The 23,575-nt window shown below is 41.6% G+C and overlaps 3 protein-coding genes across 4 annotated transcripts; 1 reads left to right on the top strand and 2 right to left on the bottom strand.

The window, feature by feature from the left end:
* Positions 1-2,580: 2,580 nt before the first annotated feature.
* On the bottom strand, positions 2,581-9,908 carry acsl5 (acyl-CoA synthetase long chain family member 5). Of its 2 annotated transcripts, none has more exons than XM_041066958.1 (22): positions 9,864-9,908; positions 8,879-8,974; positions 8,089-8,257; positions 7,831-7,942; positions 7,547-7,611; positions 7,350-7,451; positions 7,163-7,262; positions 6,614-6,792; positions 6,461-6,493; positions 6,319-6,370; positions 6,154-6,227; positions 5,970-6,047; positions 5,721-5,855; positions 5,497-5,631; positions 5,313-5,408; positions 4,861-4,933; positions 4,675-4,763; positions 4,399-4,515; positions 3,638-3,781; positions 3,431-3,532; positions 3,065-3,136; positions 2,581-2,748 (listed from the first exon to the last, which is right to left on the bottom strand). In XM_041066958.1, the coding sequence occupies exons 3-22, from the start codon at positions 8,242-8,244 to the stop codon at positions 2,611-2,613; spliced, it is 2,052 nt and encodes a 683-aa protein (XP_040922892.1). In that variant the 5' UTR covers positions 8,245-8,257; positions 8,879-8,974; positions 9,864-9,908; the 3' UTR covers positions 2,581-2,610. The 2 variants fall into 2 exon arrangements, with proteins under 2 accessions (XP_040922892.1, XP_040922891.1); XM_041066957.1 differs by having other exon boundaries at positions 8,089-8,254; positions 9,864-9,901.
* Positions 9,909-10,925: 1,017 nt separating this feature from the next.
* gucy2g (guanylate cyclase 2g) lies at positions 10,926-18,561 on the top strand. Its single transcript, XM_041029464.1, has 22 exons — positions 10,926-11,264; positions 11,639-11,987; positions 12,122-12,231; positions 13,039-13,221; positions 13,324-13,468; positions 13,692-13,827; positions 13,921-14,024; positions 14,154-14,320; positions 14,431-14,571; positions 14,738-14,821; positions 15,096-15,200; positions 15,371-15,442; positions 15,652-15,808; positions 15,895-16,050; positions 16,142-16,319; positions 16,816-16,956; positions 17,124-17,316; positions 17,524-17,698; positions 17,799-17,897; positions 18,057-18,148; positions 18,245-18,352; positions 18,466-18,561. Exons 1-22 carry the CDS (start codon positions 10,926-10,928, stop codon positions 18,559-18,561), a joined length of 3,330 nt encoding a protein of 1,109 aa, XP_040885398.1.
* Positions 18,562-20,559: 1,998 nt separating this feature from the next.
* On the bottom strand, positions 20,560-23,343 carry tectb (tectorin beta). The gene is made up of 10 exons (XM_041029222.1): positions 23,277-23,343; positions 22,707-22,897; positions 22,210-22,361; positions 22,029-22,101; positions 21,745-21,848; positions 21,540-21,623; positions 21,295-21,457; positions 21,029-21,107; positions 20,851-20,883; positions 20,560-20,633 (listed from the first exon to the last, which is right to left on the bottom strand). Exons 1-10 carry the CDS (start codon positions 23,341-23,343, stop codon positions 20,560-20,562), a joined length of 1,020 nt encoding a protein of 339 aa, XP_040885156.1.
* Between the last annotated feature and the right edge of the window lie 232 nt (positions 23,344-23,575).

The raw sequence follows: 23,575 nt of genomic DNA, 5'->3' as shown, positions 1-23,575 counted from the left end.
ACGAGTGATATGGTCCTTTAATGTCTATATTCCAGTTCATTTACAACTTTTTATAAGCAAATCTCCGGATAACTGGTGTAAGCGCGGGATGTGTGTATGTTAGATGAAGACAGATATGTCCTGTGTAATTTAATGGAGTCACATCAGCAAAGTGAAACAGCCTCTGACCTCACGTTGTAGCTTGTGTCATATGAATGAATCGCAAATTTCACCTTTAAAGCGTCAACATCAACAACAAAGCGCAGCTCTCTCTCCGTAACAGTTGCCTAGGGGGTGGTGGTATTTGCATACCAGCGTAAATCAGCCACACAGACACACACAGACACACTTGTCATGAAACACTTTGCATGATTTTACGGTTATTTCTCAGCAGAGGAAAGTAAAACTTGAAGCAGGGGAAGAGTCAGGAACTTGACTCTTCGTGAGGAAACAAACAAACTCCACCACGTTTGTATTTCACTCTCTCAGCAAACTTCAACAAACCTAAACCGGAGATAAATCCTCACATTAAGCTGGAAAACTCTTATTTTCAACAGCAGGGCAAGTTAGAAGTCCTCTTACCTGGTCTTGGCGGTCACCTGTGGCGGAGGAAGCCATGTTGCAGGAGAAGTGTGCCGCGCAGCTGCTCTGGTTCACAGGTAAGTCTGATCACAGGAGTTGAGGAGCAATGAGCCAAATCCTCGCACCGACTGTAAAGTAATCGATATAAAAACGCATGAGACTGGGTGACATTTGCTCACAGCTTCAGTTCTCTGACTATCTGATGGGTTCCCGGCGCAGCAGGCAGGGGAAGGCGGTGATAGCGTCGGTTAGTCCCGGTGGACACGCCAGGTGAAGCGGAGCAGGATCCAGCTGTAGCCCCGCAGCGACTCTCGGAGAAACCACCGAGGAGAGCCAACGCAAGGTGGCAGCATGACGCCCTCTGTCAGTCTCCAGAACCACTTATGTGTGGTTTGTATTAATTTTGCAGAAATACACCGAGGTGGGTTCAGGTCTTCACCTACTAGGAGACAAAAATAGGTCGTTGGGCCCCTTTGGACCCACATATATCTTCATTATTTCCCCTGACACCCATAAACAACCAGTACTCTGGAGCTGAAATGATTAGTTGATTAATTAATTAGTCTGCCAATAGAAAATTAACACATTTTGATAAATTATTAATCGTATGAATCACTTTTTAAGCCAAAAACAAGGGCCAGGGCCACAGAGTGTCCCCAGACAGATTGCAGGGTAAAACTGTGCCATTAATTCAACTGTTAAATGAATGTTAATGATGCTGTCAATGGTTTGAATAATCAGTAACCCAGATAATGTAATTTAAGGTGGTGTTTCACAGGGAAATAATTATCGCAGTTAGGAGGTGAAACATCATTAAACTCGCAGTAATGTTTCCGTCCACTCCTCCAGGTGCTGACATGGCATAATCTAATACTGAAGCTATAGGAAGCGTCGGTTCCTGTCAGTGTTTGTATTGAAGCACACGAGGGCAGTGTTGACTCAGAAAAAGCAAACTGTAGTTGAACTTGCTCTACAGATTTGTTTCCCCCATTTAGAGCATGTCCAGACATAATACATCCAGATATGTTCATCTCAAAGTAAAGGACTATTCTGACCATGTGAATACATAAAGAGCACTGGCTTTCATTGTATTGTGGACATGAGACCTGCACTAACATTTTGTCTGGTAATTGTCTGATATCATTTCAACACTTCTCTAAAACAGTTTCAACAAAACCTGAACATTATAACATTCATGAAGGAAGAGCTGATCTATAAGACTGGGCTAGTTTTAGCTACGTGTTCCTCAAACTGGCAACCAAGTGAATATATTTTACTTCTTCTGTTTCTCAGATAAGAGTTTCTGACTTCTCATCACCATCCAAGTTGAAATTACCACTGGGAAACTGATTTTTCTGAAAGCTCCGACATATCAGATGCATCAGTTAATAAATAAGAAGTGCCAGAAAAAGACAGACACACAGACGCGTCACAGCTAAAGTTGGTCATTCGTCTTAAGTGAACACAAATTTGATTGATTTGGTGTTTTCTTTTATGGTATTTTAATCTTCACACGATCTTTTCCCATCCATCTGACATGACGTGACAGTGTCCTTAAAAAAAGACGGTCTTGAGATGCATTGTGGGAATTGGTGAGATCCGGTGTTTATGGAGCTTGACCCCTACTAGGGACTAAATCTGATCTTTACAGATCTGCAATCTAAGCATTTGTAAAGCAGACTTGATGCACCCAGCTCCTCAACTGAGCGGAGCACCCAGTCGTCAGCTGGAACTACTGAAGGATGATTCACTCAGGTTGTAGCCAAAGAGTCTGTCCAGCTCACCCCCGGGCTGCACTGCAGTGCTCAGCTGGAAGATGAGTTTCACAGAACCTCATTGTCTCAGGTGACTCAGGCCTCAACAATGTTTTTTGGGGTTTTTTTGCCATAAAAGAGCCAGAACACAGCAGATATGTCTTGTTTCAGGTCACTTAGGAAGGCTACTGCACAAGAGGTGAGTTGATTCATGTTTTAATCAGACTTAAAGAAAAAAAAAACAAAAAACAAAAGGTAACGCCAAAGCAGGCAAGTTGGTGTTGGTTCATTTCATTTATTGCATGTTGGCGTACAGTTTGTCAATCTGTGGCTGGAAGAGAGCTTTGAGCTCAGCCCTCTTGGCCTTGAGTGTGGGAGTTAACAGACCGTTCTCAATGGTGAACAGCTCTGGATGGAGGTACACATCTTTCACCTGCAACAGGTAAGAAGGAGGAGGAGGGAGAAACGTGCAGACAGTCACAAATTATTTGGATACAACATTCTGTTAAAGATCCCAGCTGAATAAAAAAAGGTCAGTGTTTCAAAATGAAATAGTTCATTTTAGCCACTAGAGGGGGAACTGAGCCAGGTTTAGTGAAACGTACAGCACCACAAAATCTATGCTCATTAATTTAATTTCTGTAAACTAGAACTGTACAATTACCAATAACTGTAAGTTTCCCTGATAATCTCCGACTTGGATGCACGTCACGGTTATTTCAGTTGGGGAATTCATGATGAGCCATTACCTGCTCGAAGGACTTGAGCCCAGCTTCTTTACCCAGTTTGGTCATGTCTGATAGAATGGATTTCTTAATTTCCTGTAAACAAAAACAAAAAGTCCTCACGTCAACACTGCTGTATGTTTAAATTTTCAATTAGTTTCGCAGACATCGTGCCTTATGGGTTTTGCAGGACATGTAAGACTGGGCCAGCTGGCTTCTTTTAGTGTTAATGATTGTGTTTACTGCAGATATTCTTTTGCTGGAGCTTGAGTAGAAGAGTAAGTCTGAAGATACACTTAATTACTCAGAATTATAATACTTTGTACAAATTGAGAGGAGAAAGTCCCTTCTAGAAAACAGGAGTAAGAGGGGACAAGACAGAAATATTACTGTGTTTTTGCAGAGGTCTTCAATGGAGCCTTGAATCCCCAGATTTTTGGCAAAACCCGGCAGGACCTCAGGATCAGGGACCACAATGGCAATGAGGCAAGACTACAGACAAGGGAGGGGTAAAAAAAAAAAAAAGTTTTATTATGAAAGGGACAGAGTGTATGTACTGTATATGCACAGAACCCAGAGATGCTGGGTTTAACATACCTGTAGACTGTCTCCGTGAACAAATACTTGGGCCACAGGTCCACTGCGTACATACACGTTTTCAATCTTCTCTGGTGCTATGTACTCGCCCTGAGCCAGCTTGAAGATATTCTTCTTGCGGTCAATAACCTTCAGAACTCCACTCTGTCACCGAACAGTCAGATTGCAGAAATAACTTAAGTCTTTGCAATACGAAACATGATGATTTCCAGAGATTTCCACATTTATATGTCCAGTGGTGAAATGGAGCACATTTAACCATGAGACAAAATCATCTACTATTAGCTCTATCAGCCAGTCACTGAAATAAACTTTTATTATGCCGTTGTTTAGATGAGTTAATCATAATCATTTTGCCAAAAGCTGTTTGAGAGGATTTATACCACTCTCACATCCATCAGTCAGCATTATGTTTGTTTAATTAACACAAAATCCAAAACATAAACCAGGGAAAGATGTGGTTTTATGTGCCAGACAGCACCCCTTCCTCCCCCTCAGAGTAAAGAAGATGCCTCCCAGGGGAACTGCAAACTAGTGATCGCTAAAGAAAGATAAAATTCTGTTCTGGAAAACTTCTCCAACTTAAAAAAAGAAAAAAAAAGAAAAAGAAAACCCTCTGTAATTCCACTTTATATCCCTGAACTTGAATATATGACCTAAGGGCTCCATCCACAAACACTAGGCATCTGGTGCAGAACCTTGTGGTTGTACTTATTCAGTGGGTGGTGGTAGTGAGGGGGATATGCACAGGTTTTTCTTACTGGAAGCCATTTTCCAATGTCCCCAGTGTGGAGCCATCCGTCTTTATCCAAGGCCTCTGCAGTTTTCTCTGGGTCTTTCAAGTACCCCTTGAACACATTTGTACCCTTGATGCAGATCTGCAGAGGGAAATAAGTGTAATTACAAAAATTAAATCTTTTTATAATTATTCCCAAGATTAAACTAAAACAAAGAATGATACAATGCATATTAATGTGTGTGTATCATTGACTTTTATCTAGTTGAGTATTTGAATTTCCCAAACTGTGGAAACTTACCTCGCCTTCACCATTTGAAGCAAAGTAGTTCATTTCTTCAACATCCACCAACTTCACAACATTACAAGGCAGCGGCACCCCAACATGTCCTGAGGTATAAAATGAATAAATGAATAAAATAAATAAATATATACATACATACATACATACATACAAGCACGATGGGTTGAACTCTGAACTGTGTACCTGCAGTGGGGTCCCCTGGCATGGTGAAGGTGCAGCCGGCTGTGCACTCTGTCTGGCCGTATGCCTCAAAGATCTAAGAACGCCAGTCAAATCAGAGGAGAGTGAGAGCAGTGTGACCAGGTTATCATGACAACATGAAGTGATCGGTGCCAGCTGGACGCTGTTGTTCAAACTCTACTCCCCAAACACCGGAGTTTACTAAGGTTCAGGCATCGTACACGACTGATTTAAGAACTGGGTCAACAAATCTGCCAAATTATTTACAAAGAAGCAAAAGCAGATCCCAGAAAACACTGCATTTTATGAACTGAATTTAGCTTTTTTTTTTTTTTTTCCTATTTATTTATTTTTAAAAGAGGTCATGTTAAGTGACATCTGTAAAAAGAGTTCCTGATGTGTGATTCAACAACACATCGTTTCCCACCACAGAGTCAGGATTAAATGTTTATTACCTGACAGCCCAGAGCCGCCCGGAGGAAGTTGAGAACAGAGGGAGATATGGGCGCTGCTCCAGTCACCATGACCCGCACACGTCCCCCCAGAGACTCCTACAGTGACAGTTACAAGAAACATTTACTTTACAGTGAACTTGTATTTCTGTCACATAATCTGCATTTGTCCAAACTGTGGTAGAACCTGGACTTTGTGGAAGATGAGCTTGTCCCATATGCTGTTGTTCCTGATGATGCCCTGTTTGACTTCTGCATATTTCCTCTCCACAGCAAAGTTCAGAAGCCATTTCTTGAAAGGTGTCTTGGCTCCACTCTGGACCTAGTTTAAAAAAAAAAAAAAAAAAAAGTTGCATTTGAAATAAAGAAACTGGAAGTTTGGGGATAGAGGGAGCTTTTGTGTTTACTGACTTTGTCATAGACACGGTTGAGAAGTCGAGGTACGACTGGGAAAATGGTGGGCTGCAGGGTTTTCATGTCATCTGGCAGCAGTCTGATGTCACCCTGGAAGAATCCCACCCGAGCCCCAGCACCATACACCACTGTCTGCAAGATCAGACAAAAAGTAATTTGAAAGAAACACAAAACAGAAAAGTCTGAGGTTTTGTTTATAGATACAAGGATTGTAAACACGCTTTTACGAGCTGATCGAGTTCTTACCTGTACAACTCTCTCAAACATGTGTGCTAAAGGCAGGAATGAAATGCTGACATCCTGGGTATTTGGAACAACTGACGTCTGCAGGACACAGAGGCTCCGTTAGCAATGGATCCATTTACCACAGTTATAATAAATCGTGACCTCAGGATTCACATCTGTTACTGTCACACTTTAACACAGGTACCTCAAAGCCTTTGATGAAACCTGCAGCATCAGAGACCACATTCTCATGGGTCAACATCGCTCCCTTCGGGTCTCCTGAGGAGGAAAAAATAAAAAGTAAAATTCTTCATTTAGCGAAATCATATCCTAGAGATGAAATTAATCCCAGGAGATGCCAAATGATCACCTGTTGTGCCACTGGTGAAGCAAATAATACTGAGGTCCTCTGGCCTTGGAGGCTGTCAGGACATGAAGTCAGCAACATCAAACATCATGCAGCTTGTGAAATCTTGAAAATATTAAATTACATGAATATATCAGAAACTTACAACGGGCTTGTGAAGATTACTTTTCCCCTGAGCCTGTAGAACAAAAAAAAGATTTCCAATAATGTCTGTGCTTCCTCTTACAGAAGATCAATTGTTCATTCGCAAAATGCAGCCAGTAAGCACCAAGTCACCACTGTGTTCAGCGGGCATTACCTCCACATCCTGCATGGACACGATGTCCACCCCACACTTTGCTCCCCTCTCGATCATCTCAGAGTTGAAAGGGTCCATGATGACGATGGTTTTGAGAACGGGAGTCTGGCCTTTCTCTCGGTTCTGCAGCAGTGTTTCTGCTTTGTTCTGATTGTCACAGAGCACTGTGGAGATGTCCGCTGAGAGAAGAAAACTCAAGTCATATTACCGGTACAATTTATGGTACAAATAGTGGTAAAAGCTGACACCAGTGCTGTTATGAGGCGAGTACGTCAACACTGTAGTTTCAGTAAAGACAGAGTGGAAAACACAGGATTTATTTATCACAGCAGACTTCCTGTAAGAATCCTGCTCTCGTGAGAAACTGTGCAGATCAGATAATCAAAAGAAAAGTGAAGCACGGATTGAAGGAGAAGGTGTGACAAATGAGTGAGAAGAGATTAGCGCACACTCGATGCACATCCCTGTGGGGATCTGCAGGTTACTGGACTCAGACACGGCTCTGTAATTAGCAGCATTAAGAGCTGCACAGAGAGAACATCCAATTACCTCTGTTGATAATGAACACAAGAGCCTCAGAACCCAGGGTGTCGTACAGGGGAACCGCAACCATGGAGTAGGTGTAACACGCCAGTTCACCAATAATCCACTGCGAATGACCCACGAAACAGCAGTTTCAGCATGTAGGTCGTTATAATTGGTCTCATCACAAAGCGATCACCAAGACTTCACTTACCTCAGGTCTGTTCTGAGCAAAGATGCCAATGAAAGTCTCCGGGTTTGGCTTCAGACCTCTATGAAGAAGCCCTGACCCCAGGTGCTCCGCTCTATCAGACACCTTCACAGAGAGGAAGTGGAGTAAAGGTCAGCTGAAATTCACAGCAGTTCATTTTCACCATGTTTTTTTTTTCTTTTCTTTTTTTAATCTTTTACCTGTTTGTACCTCAACCACTGGTATGGCCTTCCTGGTTTTCTGTAGCCCAAGCATGGTCCATTACCTACCAATGAGATAGGGGGCCAACACCATGCAGCAATGCAACACCAGTTAAACAAAACAGAGGATGAAACCTTAATGTAAGGACATAAATGTGCTGACAGTCTCTGATTTAAGTGGAATGGCTTACACATGATATGAGTGCCAGAGAAATGCTAATAGGATGTTGGCAGCATGAATGCTCATCTTGTGAGAACAATCAGTAAGAGAAAGTTTTAATCACCTGAAACTTTCAGCCCCCTCTGAAAAACCTCATAGATGGTCTTGGCGTCTTCATAGACGTATGACATCAGGTTGTTGTTACCCTCAAGCAAAGCAGTCTTTCTCGCTCCATCCTGAGGACGTCAAGCAGAAGCACTTCACAGATAAATATGCTCTACTGTTCATAGAGTGGGTACTGAACCTCCATAAAAATGCTCATCACACAGTAGAACATAACCACGCCCTGACACCAACACATTTACAGCTTGGAACTCTTTACCTTGATCCCCAGAGTTTGGCGGTTTAAGTCGGCAGGGGTGCGGAGCGGAGTGGGCCGTGTGTTGAGGTAAAACAGGGTCGCAGCTGCCAGCGCGAACAGCGAGATGATGGCCGGGGTCGGGAGAGGGGAGAACAGCAACTGGAAAAGGAATTCCATGTTGCCAAGTCTGCTGGGATGCAGAGAAATGTTGAGGAATTAAGATTCATAAATACTAACAACTCATTTCAGTGTAGATTTACTCCATATTTAAAGATATATGGTCCTATTGTGCAATGCTGAGCTCCTTGACACTGCTCTTGATGTTGTCTCCACAATAACTTGAGGTCAAAGTCAACATGACTTGTGCAACAGTTAATCCTAATTACTCAAGAGTCCAACTTCAGCCCAAACTTAGAACATTACAGTGCATACATGCACTGCGAGTAGCCAACATCTTAATATTTACATACACTGGTATGTAAATATTTAAAATGTGGAACTGCTGTTACACTGATTCTGCATGAAAACATCAAATGTCATAAATATGAACCACACTGAGGTCATGACCAAGTGTTTTAGTGAAACACACCAGGAGTCTTATTGGGAACAAGCACGTTTTATGGCATTTGTGTGGAGTTAACGTGAGAATTAAACATCAATATGGAATTGGTGGTAACGCACAACAATAATCAAAGTCTACCAAACTTTATTTCACAGTGTATAATAGCAATATTTTGGATGTAAGAATGGACCCTGTTAACACAAGGCTGATTAAAGCCACCGAAGCCTCACATTACAGTGAGTGTCCTACCTGCTGTTAGTCCTCTCAGGCGTTCCTCTCAGCTCCCAGTTGACGGGCAGGTGTGTGGTGGTGGTGTGTGCACACAGCAGATCCGCTTCCTCTGCTCTGACAGGTGATACATAGAATGAAATCTCATAAAAAGTCAGACAGAGTTCAAAGCGAACCTTTGAACCTTGGCCACCATCACCTCCACTGATAAAAAAAAAAAAAAAAAAAAAGAACATGAGAACAGGCGAACTAACCAGGTTGTATATCATAATATTACAGTGTGCATTTTGCAATTTACTCAACTGCTTAAGAAAGTATATAGAAATTACTTTGATTCCAGTCCAGGCTGATAGACTTAACACTTTATCTGAGGCAATGCCACAAAAGGCCAAGATGCTGCAGCTGATGAAAGGTCGATAATTTTATCTGCTGTTTATCATGTTCAAAGTCCTTACATTAAAAAAAAAAAAAACAACAACAACAACTGGATGCACAGCAAGATATGAAAACTGAAAATTTTCTTTCAAGATATTTGATGAATGCACTGGTGAAATGACCGTCAGGGCGTCAGGTTCTTTCTTTTTAAAGAAGTTCCAGTTGCGTTCGATTACTCAAATGGCTGAAGGAGCAACTGTGTAATTCAGTGAGGTGTGTTAATACTAAATACATAAATAAATAAACAAACCCTCACTAACAGCATTTTAGTCTGATTTAAGAACAAACACACAAACCAAACAACAAACGATTCTGAACCTCTCAGTGCTTTTTGATGCGCGACACTAAACTGAGAAAAAAAAAAAATCAGTCTAAATTACAAAACCTAATCACACTGATCCAAGTGAGACAAGGCAACACTTTGACAGACACTTTTCCTCTCTAAGCTTCATATATTCACTTACCGCAGCACAAACACAAAGCTGAACATGTTTTCTTGTGTGAACAAACTGATTCTGCTGGACAGTGAGATGAAGGTACAGGTTCATTAGGAGAAGCTTTGAAAGGTTACCTGGTGAGATTAGCAGAGGTAGTTTGGGACCAGGCTGAGCAGGGATCCCCTGGGGAAAAGAAGCAGAAGCCAGCAACACCACTAATGTACAATCTGCCCACCTGTCGTCATTAGCACCTTAAACTGCACACAGGTGTGAGAAACTTCTCTGCACCAAGCAAGGCTCAGCCTGCCGGCCTCATCTGGTTTCTGAAGCCCTGTACCGACAGGTAATGCTCCCAGGAGATCCACAATGCAGCTTTCACTTTGGGTTTTTTTGCTGTCTTGACTTAAAAATTCTTTTCTTAATGAAATTAGCCAGCATTCTTTAAATAAATTAGTCTACAGTCATTTTCCACTCCCCCTCTTCTGTGTGTGTGTGTGTGTGTGTGTGTGTTTGCAGGCAGTGGAAATGTGTCCCTGTCAGAGATAAAAGATTATGATGAACTTTGACACTGGATTTATGAGCGATAACTAAAGGCAGAACGGACGTGGCATGTTTGAAATTTACTGAGCTGTACTTGATAAAATCTAATCAGCAGCTTATCTGACCAAATCTGTCTTAATCATATCAGTGTGTTACAAAATAAAATAAATCAAAGATTCACCCTAAAGAATAAGCTGATTATTGATTAATTGTAATTTTTAGGCCAAAAAGAAAAAAAAAATCTTTAGTTGGGGCCATAATACAGATGTAATTCTACTCTTTTCTGTGAGCTGTATTTGAATGAGACTTATTTAATCATCACCTACTTTAAGAGTAATGTTTTGGGAATCATGAATCCTTTGAAGACATCCACTGAATTTGATTATGGATTGAAGCACGGGGACTTATGTGACAGGGGTTTACAAGAACATACAGTCTGGTGTAGGACACACTCTAATGAAGCATGGCACTGTAGACGGGAATATAAAATGATGGACCTAAAGCTTCTTTGTACCTCCCACCCTCCTCCACATATTTACATTGTCTCCTCCCCAACCAACTGCCCAGCATCACCAGGGAAGTTGGGTATTTAAGCCCTGCAGCATCAAACAACTAATAGGATGAGAGGGATGTCGAGGGCGGTATCTAGTTCTGGCATGAGCCACATATTGGTGCTTCACTTCACAGTTGTGTTTACTGCTGCTGCTGTCATTAATAACAGCACAAATGGGTCTCAGGCTCACAAGCTGCTCATTGGCTTCCAGGCTCCCTGGAACATGTCCTTCCCCTTCAGCGCCCTGCGGCTGGGCTCCGCCATACAGATAGCTGTGGAGAAGGTGAACGCAAATCCCTCCCTCCTGGGGAACTACAGTCTGGATTTTGTGTACGTGGACACAGACTGTAATCCCAAAGTTTCCCTGGGAGGGTTCATTCACCAGGTGTGGAAAGAAAACGTGTCCGCACTCTTTGGTCCAGCGTGTCCCGGAGAGGCCGAGGTATGAATCGTTGTGATGTGATGTGTGTAAATATGGAAACTGGTAATGGATGCATTGGACTTGTTTTTTTTTGTGTGTGTGTCGCTTTCTTAGAAGGTAAAACAGGAATTCCACAGATTTCTGTCCTTGCTTCAGTATTGCCAATTTATCAGGTACACCTGGCTGAAACTAACGCTATAAATCCTGCCTTCATGAAGGTTATTAGTTATATGCTTGTTCAGTTTTGTTGAAGCTATTTCAGAGAGGTGTGTACCGCTTTCTGTAGAGGTAATGACTGCACCTGAAATATATATAAGAAAATTTCTCATTCTAATAAACAGAATTTTATTGTGATTTACAGCATTGTGTTATTTCACATTACTGCTGCTTTTTAGGTCACTGGTCTCATTGCATCAACATGGAACATCCCCATGTTCGGGTTTGTGGGACAATCCTCCAAAATGGACAACATCGATATCTATGACTCCTACATCAAAATTGTGCCCCCTCTCAAAAGAAGCTCAGAGGTCCTGGTGAAGACACTGCAGTTCTTCGGATGGACTCATGTGGCGATGATCGGAGGGGGATTAGACTCAAACACCTGGGACAAAGTGGACGCTTTGTGGAAAACGGTTGAGGAACCACTGAGGGCTAAATTCAAACTGACTGCCGCGGTCCAGTTTGACACCAGCAATCCTCAGCTCATTTATCAAAAGGTTAAGTACATCTCATCAGTCGCCAGAGGTAGGAAGAGTATTTCTGTGAGCGTTCTGAGGCAAACTGCAACTTTAATGGCTCTGTAAAACCACAATTAACCACATCTTCACCTCTGATTTGTCTGATGTTTCCTGCTGCCCTTTGACCCTGCGTCCCCCCAGTGATTGTGGTGCTCACAAACAGAGAGGACTCCATAGCTGTGCTGCTGGAGGCTGAGAGACAGGGTCTGATGAACGGTGACTACGTTTTCTTCCTTGTGCAGCATTTTGAGGTCAGTGGCAGCATGGTGAGTAAAACTACTGAAACACACACACACACACACACAGGTGAGAGAGACGTTTGAATGGCGCTGTCGTTTGTAGTCATTTTATGTGTCAATATTAATAAATATTTTATTTTATCTGATCATTATCGTACTTTATCACTATTATATCTTATTTTAGTACATTTATCTTTATTTTATTTTAAATCCTTTAAAGCATTTTTAACACCAACCAATCTGCACATGATTTCATAAGCTTTCTTACTTTTTAAGCAGTTTTCAGTCATGTTTGAAGGAACAGGTCCACTCATTTCTAGCCTGTGAGCCTCGATTTTGTCGGCTGAAATGACAACAGACAGCTGACAGCTGTGGACAGCAGGCTAATTCAAACTAATGTTAGCTCCATTAGGTTGGCTGAAAATGCCACGTCCAGATGACTTTTTAAAGTTTCCAGCTGACTCAATTCAAAAGTAAAAGGGGTCTTAAAATTGCACTTGAAGTTGAACCAAAACACTCAGTCTAAGGCGAACGTGTCCCAGGGAAAAAGTCAGTGCCCTGACCAGCTGATCCATGTGGAAGACATGGAAATAAAGAAACAGCATTGTTCTTGTACTGCAGTGTAGACATAGTCAGTCCTAGTATTACAGGTATGATAAGCAAAAATGTAAGAAATCATACATTTATTTTGTTTAATTAAACAGAATGTATTCACTTACTGTGCCACACACGTACAGCCTTAACTTAAAGGTATTATCTAATACATCTCTTTGCTAACCTGTTTTGCATGTGTATCATATCAATCTTTTTCCTGAGCAGGATAACTTGTGGAAATATGCCCTGAACAGCACGATAAACCACGCTGCTATGAGAGCTTTTGACATGGCCTTTATCATCGGCCAGAAGTCCTACGAAGGCTACGAGTATTATGACTTCTTCGAGCAAGTTTTTGAAAGACTGAAAGGACACCCATTTAGGAGCAACCTGACGTCTGAAAGGGAGGTAAGCACCTATGTTAAACACACATGAAAAACAGGAACATTTCTTCATTCATTCTGCCGAAAAAACCCCCCAGATACTTTAAGTTTCTTTCTGTTATTCCAGGTGAGCCCCTACTCTGCCTACCTGCATGACGCGGTGCTTCTTTACGCAATGGGGCTGAAGGAAGTCCTCAAAGACAGGAAGGATCCTCGTGATGGACGGCAGCTGCTACAGAGACTGAAAAATAAAAGCAACATTCGATTTTACGGTTGGTAGCTGCCTTAAAAAAATTAACATGAGGATCAGTCTAAAGTGCAATGGCAAGAAAAGTACTCACAAACTTTTTACACACACTGCTTTGCTTATCTGAGTGCAGACTTACCAAACTGTTGATGGTAGAGTTGCATTGTGGTTAATGGAAGGCACCATAGTTTTACAAGGAAGGAGAATGTTGAGAGACAGTTTGATGCATTAATGGCTTGTCATCACAGGTGCCTCTGGACTGGTCCACTTTGACGAGGAGGGGGAGAGAAATCTGGACTATTCCATTTATGACCTGCAGCATACAGGAGACATCACCAAGTTTGTGCCCATTCTGCATTTTGACAGTCACACCAAAAACGTCCGGTAACAAGCACTTTTATTCCATCTAAAAAAAAAAAAAAGATTTCATTTTTGTTTTCCATCACCTAGAACATCACAGAAAATGTTTAATTTCAGGCCAACGCCAATGTTTGCCTCTGTGGTTTGGCCCAAAGGACGACCTCCTTCTGATAAACCAGAATGTGGTTTCAACAACGAACTCTGTGAATGGCTGATCAATGGTAAACTAACAAATCTGACTTTCCAGAGACGCTTCCTTTCAAACCATCACTGCCCATAAAACCTGCTTTTAATCAGTTTATATTATACAGTCAGGCTAAGCTAACCACCTTCCCCATTTCCTGTCACAGAAATCGCCTTGCTGTCCCTGCTTGTGACCTTCCCCGTCATCGGTGTCCTTGCAGTTTTGTGCATCGGGGTCCTCATCCTGCAGAAGTTTCGACTCCAGACGAGGCTCGACGACTCCTGCTGGTGGCTCATCAACTACAGCGACATCACCATCATCAGGGAGCCCTCAGTATGAGCACCAAAGCCAGACATGTTGTCCGGTCGAAGAATAAAACGTGCCTTTGTGCAGTATGCGTGTGTTTGTGTTCACAAGTGTGCTCGGTGTGTTTGTGTCTCCAGGGAATTCAGGCTTTATCTCTAAGCGCCACGGGCAGTCAGAGTGGGAGCGGGGGCTCTCAGTCCAACTTCTCCAACAACAGCTATGGACTGAGGGACAAGACAGGCAAAGAACACATCTACACCACCATAGGTCTCTACCAGGTACCAGTTTCATAGACGAAAGTCAACATAGGTTCAGAGAAATAAAATTCCACTTGTGCTTAAAATGAATAAAATAATTGAATCATTGTTGTCTTAAATGTAAGATGTTGTTTACATGTGCCACAGTGTCTGCTTTTTGCTAACGTAGTTTTCAATTTCCATACAGGGGAATCAAGTGGCCATCAAGTACATCAAGAACCATGTTAGCTGTAATTTCCAGAAGCCTTCAGTTATCACAGAGTTCAATGTGGTACGGTTCATCACGTTGTCCTAGACCAAATACAGTTTTTATTATTTATTTATTTATTTATTTGTTTGTTTGTTTGTATATATTCTTTGACTATAATATATCAGTATATCTAATTAAAAAGAGAGTCGCATGTAACGATCACATGATGTCAGAAAAATCGTAACAAATTTTTTGCTTGAAAATTATGGTGCAGATCTTATTCTTACCCTTTTTTTTCTTCATCCATGAACTGACATATATTGTGCGCCTAACCATCTCAGTCTCTTCAAGACAGATGAAAGAGATGAAACACGAGAACCTGGTGCAGTTCTTTGGTGTGTGCATCGAGCCACCAAACGTCTGTCTGGTCATCCAGTACTGCAAGAAAGGCAGTCTGAAGGTCAGAGTCACAGCCTGTACTGCTCGAGGTCCGGATACTTTTTCCTCACGTTGAAAAGCACCGTATTAGAGCTGTTACTTTAAAACACTTGTCTGCACTTCTGCTATGTATTATGAATTACTTGGAAAAACCTTGTTATTTACTCTTTGGTGTTGTTCTTATTCCTGCAGGATGTTTTAAAGGCTTCAGATGTTGAGCTGGATGGGATGTTTAAGCTCTCTTTTGCTTATGACATTGTAAACGTGAGTCAGTTCATTTCTGCAGTATGTTTCGGTTATTGTCATTAGTTTGCTGTTGAAAACGCTTTCCAACAACAAAATGTACACAGGGTGGTAAGCAGGACTGTTTGACCTTGATTGCAACTTAAATTTGGAAATTATGAAAATTTCAAAAATACGAAAATATACTATAATCTGAAAATGTTCATGATTTAAATCTACTCGTCATCCAGGGAATGGAGTTCATTCACAAAAGTAGCCTGAAATTTCATGGGAACCTGAAGCCCAGCACATGTCTGGTGGACAGTCGACTCCAGATCAAACTCTCTGGCTTCGGACTGTGGGAGTTTAAAAACAAGATCACCTCTCTGGAAAACCCCAAATATGAAGGTCAGTGGTGGTACAAGTTTCATGTTTGCATTTATGATTATCACAGCGCGAAGAACTAAAATGTCTGAGGTCATTTGCTATTGTAGAGATGTACTGGACAGCCCCCGAGCTCCTGAGAAAAGTCGGTGTCCCCACCACTGGGACGCCCAAAGGTGATGTCTACAGCTTTGCCATCATCATGTGGGAGCTCATGTACAACTCTAAGACAGGCCCATACTGTGACATCAACCTGGAGCCCAAAGGTGAGGCTGAAATACTCGAGACAAGTCATCAATCCGTCACATTTACATTCTAACATTATTATCCCTGCACCTTGCTGTACATTTTCTCCAGAGGTTATTATGCAGTTGCGGACGCCTTTCCAAGGGGAACTCCTTCGACCGGGGCTGTCTGACCTGCTGTGTGATGAGAACATCAACTCCCTGCTGAGGGCCTGCTGGAGTGAAAACCCTGACCACCGACCACCGTGTGGGTCAATACGGAGACAGCTGAGGGACACCAGCCCAGACAGGTCAGGCTTCTGATTTCTTTTTCTCCTTGCCTATTATATGCCCCAAAATACTGTGAGAAAATAAATTGTTCTCCCTGTCTGTCATTTGGGCCTGCAGGTGCAGTATGTAATTTGGTTACACACCTTCATTTTACTTGCACATACGAACCAGGTAGCTTGTTGTGATGAAATGGAAAGCAGAGAGTGCATAAATCCACCGGGGCTATAATTTTTTTTTTATCCGCTTCAGAATAAATATAGTGACTGGATACAACATGCCACATCATTTCAGTGCAGCAGTTTATGAGAGACAACAGAGAAAAACTGAATTATAATGTTTAAAACATCTTGGATCTGCACCAAAAAATAATCGTGTGTTATTTGGCCCGTGGATTAACTTTCCGCTGAATTTCACCAAAATCTCTTAAGAAAAATTTTGAGATTTGCTGCAAAACTTACAAAACAAAGCCAACCGGAAACTCCTTAACGGAGGTGATCGTGATTTTCTGCACTGTAGTCATGCAAATATACTGGATAATATGGTGGATAAGTTGGAGAAATATGCAAATCACTTGGAGGATGTGGTGGAGGAGAGGACCAATCAGCTCACAGCAGAGAAGGCCCGTGCGGACAAGCTTCTCTCCAGCATGTTACCAAGGTACTGCCAGATGTGACTGCATCAAAATGATCAATATATTTTTTCTTTATGTTGTGTCAATCATGAAAATGGATCAAATTAGCCACCAGCTGTTTGAGCTTCCATGACTACATCAACAAGTGAGTGGACTCCTTACCCTGTCAGTGCTGTTGTTTCAATGGTTGTAGGTACATCGCAGATCAGCTGATGGCAGGGAAGTCGGTGGAGCCGCGAAGCTACGACATGGTGACCATTTTCTTCTCCGACATCGTGGGTTTCACCTCCATGTGCTCTGTCAGCTCAGCGATGGAGGTGGTCACGTTCCTCAACGACCTCTACAGCCTCTTTGACGACATAATCAAGATGTACGATGTCTACAAAGTGAGTCACAACAACGCCTTTAGTTTCTCTTTCAGCACTATGCAATATAGATGACACATGAGTTTGTTGCTGACCTGAATATATCTGTTATGTTTCAATAAAACTTGAATTTCATTGCAGATAATGAGTTAAGATAAATAATGAGATATAAATTTATATTTTTGAAAGGAACAGTCTGTCATTGTGGGAAATATACTATTTTACCAGGTGGAAACAATCGGTGATGCATATATGGTAGCCAGTGGTCTGCCTATCAGCAATGGCAATAAGCACGCTTTGGAGATATCCACCATGGCTCTGCATTTCCTGAGCGCCATTAAGATCTTCAAAATCCGCCATATGCCTACTGAGAGTCTTGCGATTCGCATTGGGATACACTCTGGTAAAAAAAAACAAAAAAAAAAAACAATACCAACAGACTAAACCAATTTGATTTCATCAAAAAGAAAAGTAAATAAATAAATAAAATGCTTGTTTTGTAGGTCCAGTGGTTGCTGGAGTGGTAGGAACCACTATGCCTCGCTACTGTCTGTTTGGAGACACGGTGAACATGGCTTCTCGGATGGAAAGTAACAGCCTACGTGAGTGAACTGAAGTAACACCTGTGCAGTACTGATTCACTGTAACTTTGGTAATCCCTTAACTTTTCACTTTGTCTGCTGGTGTTTGGTTTATAACCAACACTGACGCGTGTTTAAAGCTTTAAGATTTTAAAAAGACTTCCTGTGTATTTTACACAGCCCTGAAGATTCACATATCTCAGAGCACTGCAGACATTCTTTTCCAGGATGGATCATTTGAGCTGGAGGAAAGAGGAGAAATCGAAATGAAGGTGAATTACAAAATAAAAGTCTTTTTTTTTCTAATAAGATTTTCCGCCTGTGCGTTTGACATGTTTTTGACCCATGTGCATTTGTGTCCATGACAGGGTAAAGGGTATCATAAGACCTACTGGTTGCTGGGCAAAAATGTATTTAATCCTCCTCTTATTATTCACAACTCTCCACCAGCTGACTGTCTCAGACCACATACGGAGGTACAGTCGGAAATAAAACATACATGAAAGTTTCTGTTTTGTTACAGACAGGCAGCACAGACAGGTAGTACTGCATTTAAACCAGTGTTTTGCATTTGTGATCTCTCCTCAAGAAACCAGGAGTGGCCAGAGCGTCAGAGAAAAAGGCCCAGAAAACCCTGACCAAAGCTCACATTATAGACCCCATGATTACTGCAGTGAACATTTAAAGTGGACCATCATGCCAGGAAAACGAGTTTGACTCCTTCATTTGTGAAGAGGAAGACTGGAAACAAATCGTGGGCCGAGACTGGAGTGAAAATGCAAGACTCTGATGTCACGAGAAGCAAACAGAGCCTGGATTACAACAACTGTGCTTCCAGACTCTTGATAAAGGAGGCTAAGGATACTTTTTAATCCTAATACTTTGTGGATCCAGGGAATGGAGTTAGAACCTCCACAAGGCCACCAGGAATCTGCAGTATTGGAGAGAACCAGAACTGCTCATTGACTGCTTCACCAGCACCAACAAGAGACTCACAACCACACAGGGACGAACTCTGTCAGGAGAACAACAGCAAGGAGATGGAGGTTAAACAGAAAAATGATTCAATGAGCTAAAAGTAAGAGACATAATTCACTGAAGCAGTATATAACCATGAAAATGCATGACTTTCCTATTAAGAATAATAGGAAATGATTATCTTGATGATTATTTTACAGATGTGTTACAATAATTGTGCTGCTGATTGTTTTACATGTATGTTATGATAAACAAAGAAAATGCATTAGTGAGAATAATGACACAAATTTGGAAAGTGTTGATTATGCGTTTGATGTAATGTTCATCTTTTTAATCAAATGGTAAAATAGCAAATGAAAACACTGTGGAAAGCACCAGAGAGGCAGAGCAGACCTGGCATGGCTGAGAAAATGGGAAGTACCTTGATCAAATTAGATTGTTTTGATTAGCAACAACTGGCAAAACACCGGTTAATGACCAAACATGCCCGGAGCACTCGTTACATGGCCTAACCAAAGCTACGGAGCTTATGAGACATGACGAAGTTTGTGTCACGTAGCCACTTACTCGTGTCAAAAGCTCTATAATGCCATACCCCCACCCATCCCATGTGGTGACTGAGATGGTGTAATGTAGGATGTCCAAATAGGGGAAAGACCATTAGGTAATTACAGATGATGTAATGTAGGATGTCCATGCAGGGACAGTAAAACACACAAACTCTAGGTTTCAGAGAGTCAGACACTGCGTCACCTGGATCAAGCATCCCAAAGAAAGCAGGACTCGTGGAGAGAGTCATCTGCTGATAATATAAACCTGCGGTGGATGCAGCAGCAGTTATCTATTCTCTCTGACTTCATTTGACATGTGCAGCAACACACCCACAGAGAAACCAGCTCTGATTATTGGCAGCTCTATCCTGAGAAATGTGAAGTTAGTGACACCGGCGACCAGAGGAGTGATGATGAATCCTATTCACAACTGCTGGATAAGGATAAACTTAGATTGTTATTCATGTCTGTGGTAATGCCGTCTGATTGTGCCACTCGGAGGTCACTTAAATTGAACTCAGACAAAACTGTAGTTAATGTCCTTGGCTCTAAACACATTATGTAATGGTATAGTTAGTGTAGATGGCATTGCACTGGCCTCCAGCTTCACCACAGGGAATCTCAGCGTTATCTTTGACCAGGATACGTCCTTTAACTACCACATAAAGGGACTAACTATGATCTTATCCTCATTGCAGTTTGGTACAACAGGCTGGTGGGGACAGGAGTAGTTAAGCTGATTCTGTGACATGTCTCACATTTGGAGTCTATTTCCTGGGTCCAGAATAAATACATTCATTTAAGACAACGGAGACTGACCAGAGGGTGTGTTTCTTTATTCGTCAACAAGGATTCTCATGGGATTCTTAAAGGTTTAGGCATAATTTAAAACAAAAAATAATCACAAAAGACCATTTTTTAAAAGTTTTCAATGAAATAATGTATGTAACATTAAAAAGATTATCAAAGGAGTTAATAAATGTGCTAATCGCAAAAAATGTCTGTGAGATAGTGAGAAAATCATTCAAGTGTGGGGGAGGATTGAAATCGTACGCTCCCTGAGTGCTGGGTGACACTCCCCTCAGTGTGTGTGTGTGTGTGTGTGTGTGTGTGTGTGTGTGTGTGTGTTTATGTGAATGAATATTAAGTTTTTACTACATTTTTGATCCGTTTACTAAATCACAACACGTGTTTATCAGGACCACCAGCAGGATGAACAGTGAGGTGCCTGTGTGGAAACGGAAAAAGAAAATAAAATGGATCAAACTTCAGTGAAGGAGAAACTGTGTTCAAAAATATTATCTGAGCCGTCTACAGAAAATATATGGGACCAATGAATTGAATAATATCCAATCATAGAGGAGCTCATGACCTCAGGTTTTCTATCATCCTGTCTACAGCTCTGAATGTTAGAGTTCAAATACATTTTTACCACATTTGTTTACCTGTGATGTGTCCATTATTGGAAGATCCTTTACCTGTTGAGAGATAAAGACAAGACTGTACTGGAGATGCTTAACTGGAAATTGGTTAGCTGACAGCGACACAGGATAACATAATTAAGTTCAAATTATCAAAGCTCCCCTTTATCATAGCATGTACTGGCAACATGTTGGACTGTACCTTTAAAGTGAAACTCAGTGGTAAGGACTCCCCCACTCGGATCCACCTCAGATGTCAGACTTCTCACAGAGCAGGGGCTCTTCAGGAAAAAAACAGAGGAAAAAGTAATAACAAGGGAGACATGGCTTCTTGCATTTGGATGCAGACAATCACATTTTCAAAAAAAAAAACCTCAGAAGCTAAAATGTCAGTAAACTAACTAGACAATGTTTTATTTAGTTAATTGTAATGTTTGATTTCAAACTTTTTAAAGGTTTTGTACTCACTGGCTGACAGACAAGCCTCTCTCCGTCACAAACCTGGACCTCACAGTGAAGCCAGACGGTGGACACCTTCTCCAGCCGCTGGAAGCGGAAGGAGTTGAACTTAAACGTGGAGCGGCTGTCTTTGGCGTTCTCAAAAATAGTCACAGTGCTGTCAGAGGAGCAGCTGGAAAACAGCAAGAAGTGGAATATAATACTAAATTTCTGAAGGGTCTTTGAATTTAATTTATCCTCATATAATTAACTACCTGTTAATGATGAGACTCCACCTCTTCCTGTCTGTTGAGTAAGGTGTAGGTGTGGCCCAGCAGTTGTTTATCACAACTTTGAATCTAAGAAGTAAATGATAAACATGGATCAGAAATGTGGGGGCATCTAACCTTCAAAATTATGAATTTATGTGTAAAACATAATCTTTAAGCACCAGGGAAATTTTTAAATGATTTAATAAACCTGTTACTTAGTCCTTTTGCCTCGATCCCAATAAAAACTTCAGAGCCGATCTCAGAAGTGTCGATCACATAGGGAGCATCCTTGGCATACAGGAACTTTGAATTCTAGAAAATATATTCATTTTTTTGTTTTTCCTCATCAGTTCCTCGCCTTTATTTTTTTCCCAGACAGCTATTCTGCACACCACACATTATAAAACAACTTATTATAAAATAGCATCACTGCATCAAACATGTCGCAAAAGGCTTCCACTGGAGAGAGTGAAACTGTGCGCAGCTACTCACCGTGAACACGTTCATAGACAACTGTGATCTAAAAGTGCCTAAACTCCCGTTGTTGACATAAACTGTAGCCACTCTGGAAAAAGCAGAGGGTTTAGTAAAAACGCTGCAAGTCATTGGGTTAGAATGCACATATCATCCACACAGTAACTGCGGCCACATTGTGTCCTGGACTGATGCTTACCTTTGGCTGAAGACCGCGTTATTTACCAGGTAGGCTGCTCGGTACATGCAGCTGAAGGTGTAGTTGACCGGCTGGTTTCTGACTGTCAGCGAAGTATCGTTGGACACAATGGAGTTATAGAAGACGTACTTGGGGTCTTTGCCGGGCATGTACTGTGGAGAACAATGAATATAAATATCAGAAGGAATATGATTAACATGGACTTTTGCTTTAAGCAGCAACATGTCTGAGTTTTTCTTGGACTGAAAAAGTACGGGAACTTCATGAGATGTAGACCCCTCAGGGTCCTCAGCTGCAGCTATGGGGGACAGGGACACTGACAGAGCGAGCTGTGGTGGAGACAGAGTGGCAGATATCACAAAACCTGGACAAATAAATAAAACCTACACTGCACCTGCTTGACTACAGCACGTAGATACCACTGGAGGCTGACTGAGAAAGTATATTCTTTTTTAGTTTGGGTGAACTGTTCCTTTAATACCTGCTCAGTGTCTCACCTCAGACTGCGTGCCGCAGTACGAGTGGTTTTTAGGTGTCAGGTCTGGGATGATGAAGCGGTAGTAGCCCGGGCTGTGTATTCCAGAGTAACAGACACCACCCAGAGATAACTGGTCGATCTCCCAGCCGTAAGGACACTCTGGGACATTGGCAATGATGGCGTTGGGGAAACATGACACCATAACGTAGTCTGAAAGATGCAAATATAGACACAGACTTCAGAATGTATTTACTGTTCTCAGTGCAAACACTTTTCCATGTTTTCTAAACTTTACTGAAACTCATTTATCTTATTAATCTATTTACTTAATATTATACTTAAATATTATGTATTTTTTTAACTTAATATTGTCATTCTGTCTCTCCACCTCTAATGCATCTGCTTCTGTTTATATGAAATCTATAGCAGGTTTGTCCTGGAAAGAAACATACAGCTGCAAGGTAATATCTTACATCAGTTAAACTCTCAATGAACCTAACAAATGATCATGTGAAATGTGTAGGATCTGCAGCACGTCCAACAATTTTTGATGGTAATCTGACAAAAGCATATAAAGCAGAGCTGTTACCTGCTTTTTGGGGAGGACAGGTCCATGCAACAGGCAGCAGCATTAACAGTGCACCAAGAAAGGCCATGGTGTGATGCTGCAGAGAGATTACAGAATTAAAACTGAACTGAAGAATTGATTAATGATGTAAATTTGTCGTAAACTAGACTCACCTGTGGGGACAAAAACAGCTTGGTCCAGTCTGATATCAGAGGATCCTCATGGCTCTTCAACAGGTTACCAGCACCAGTGACTCTACCACTCACATCTTGACAACTTGAGGAGGCATTTTATACTGTCACAGGTAAGGGTAATCGACT

The sequence above is a fragment of the Toxotes jaculatrix genome, chromosome 21 (genome assembly GCF_017976425.1).
Source record: "Toxotes jaculatrix isolate fToxJac2 chromosome 21, fToxJac2.pri, whole genome shotgun sequence".
Taxonomy (NCBI): domain Eukaryota; kingdom Metazoa; phylum Chordata; class Actinopteri; family Toxotidae; genus Toxotes; species Toxotes jaculatrix.
This window is presented reverse-complemented; position numbering and strand designations above follow the sequence as displayed.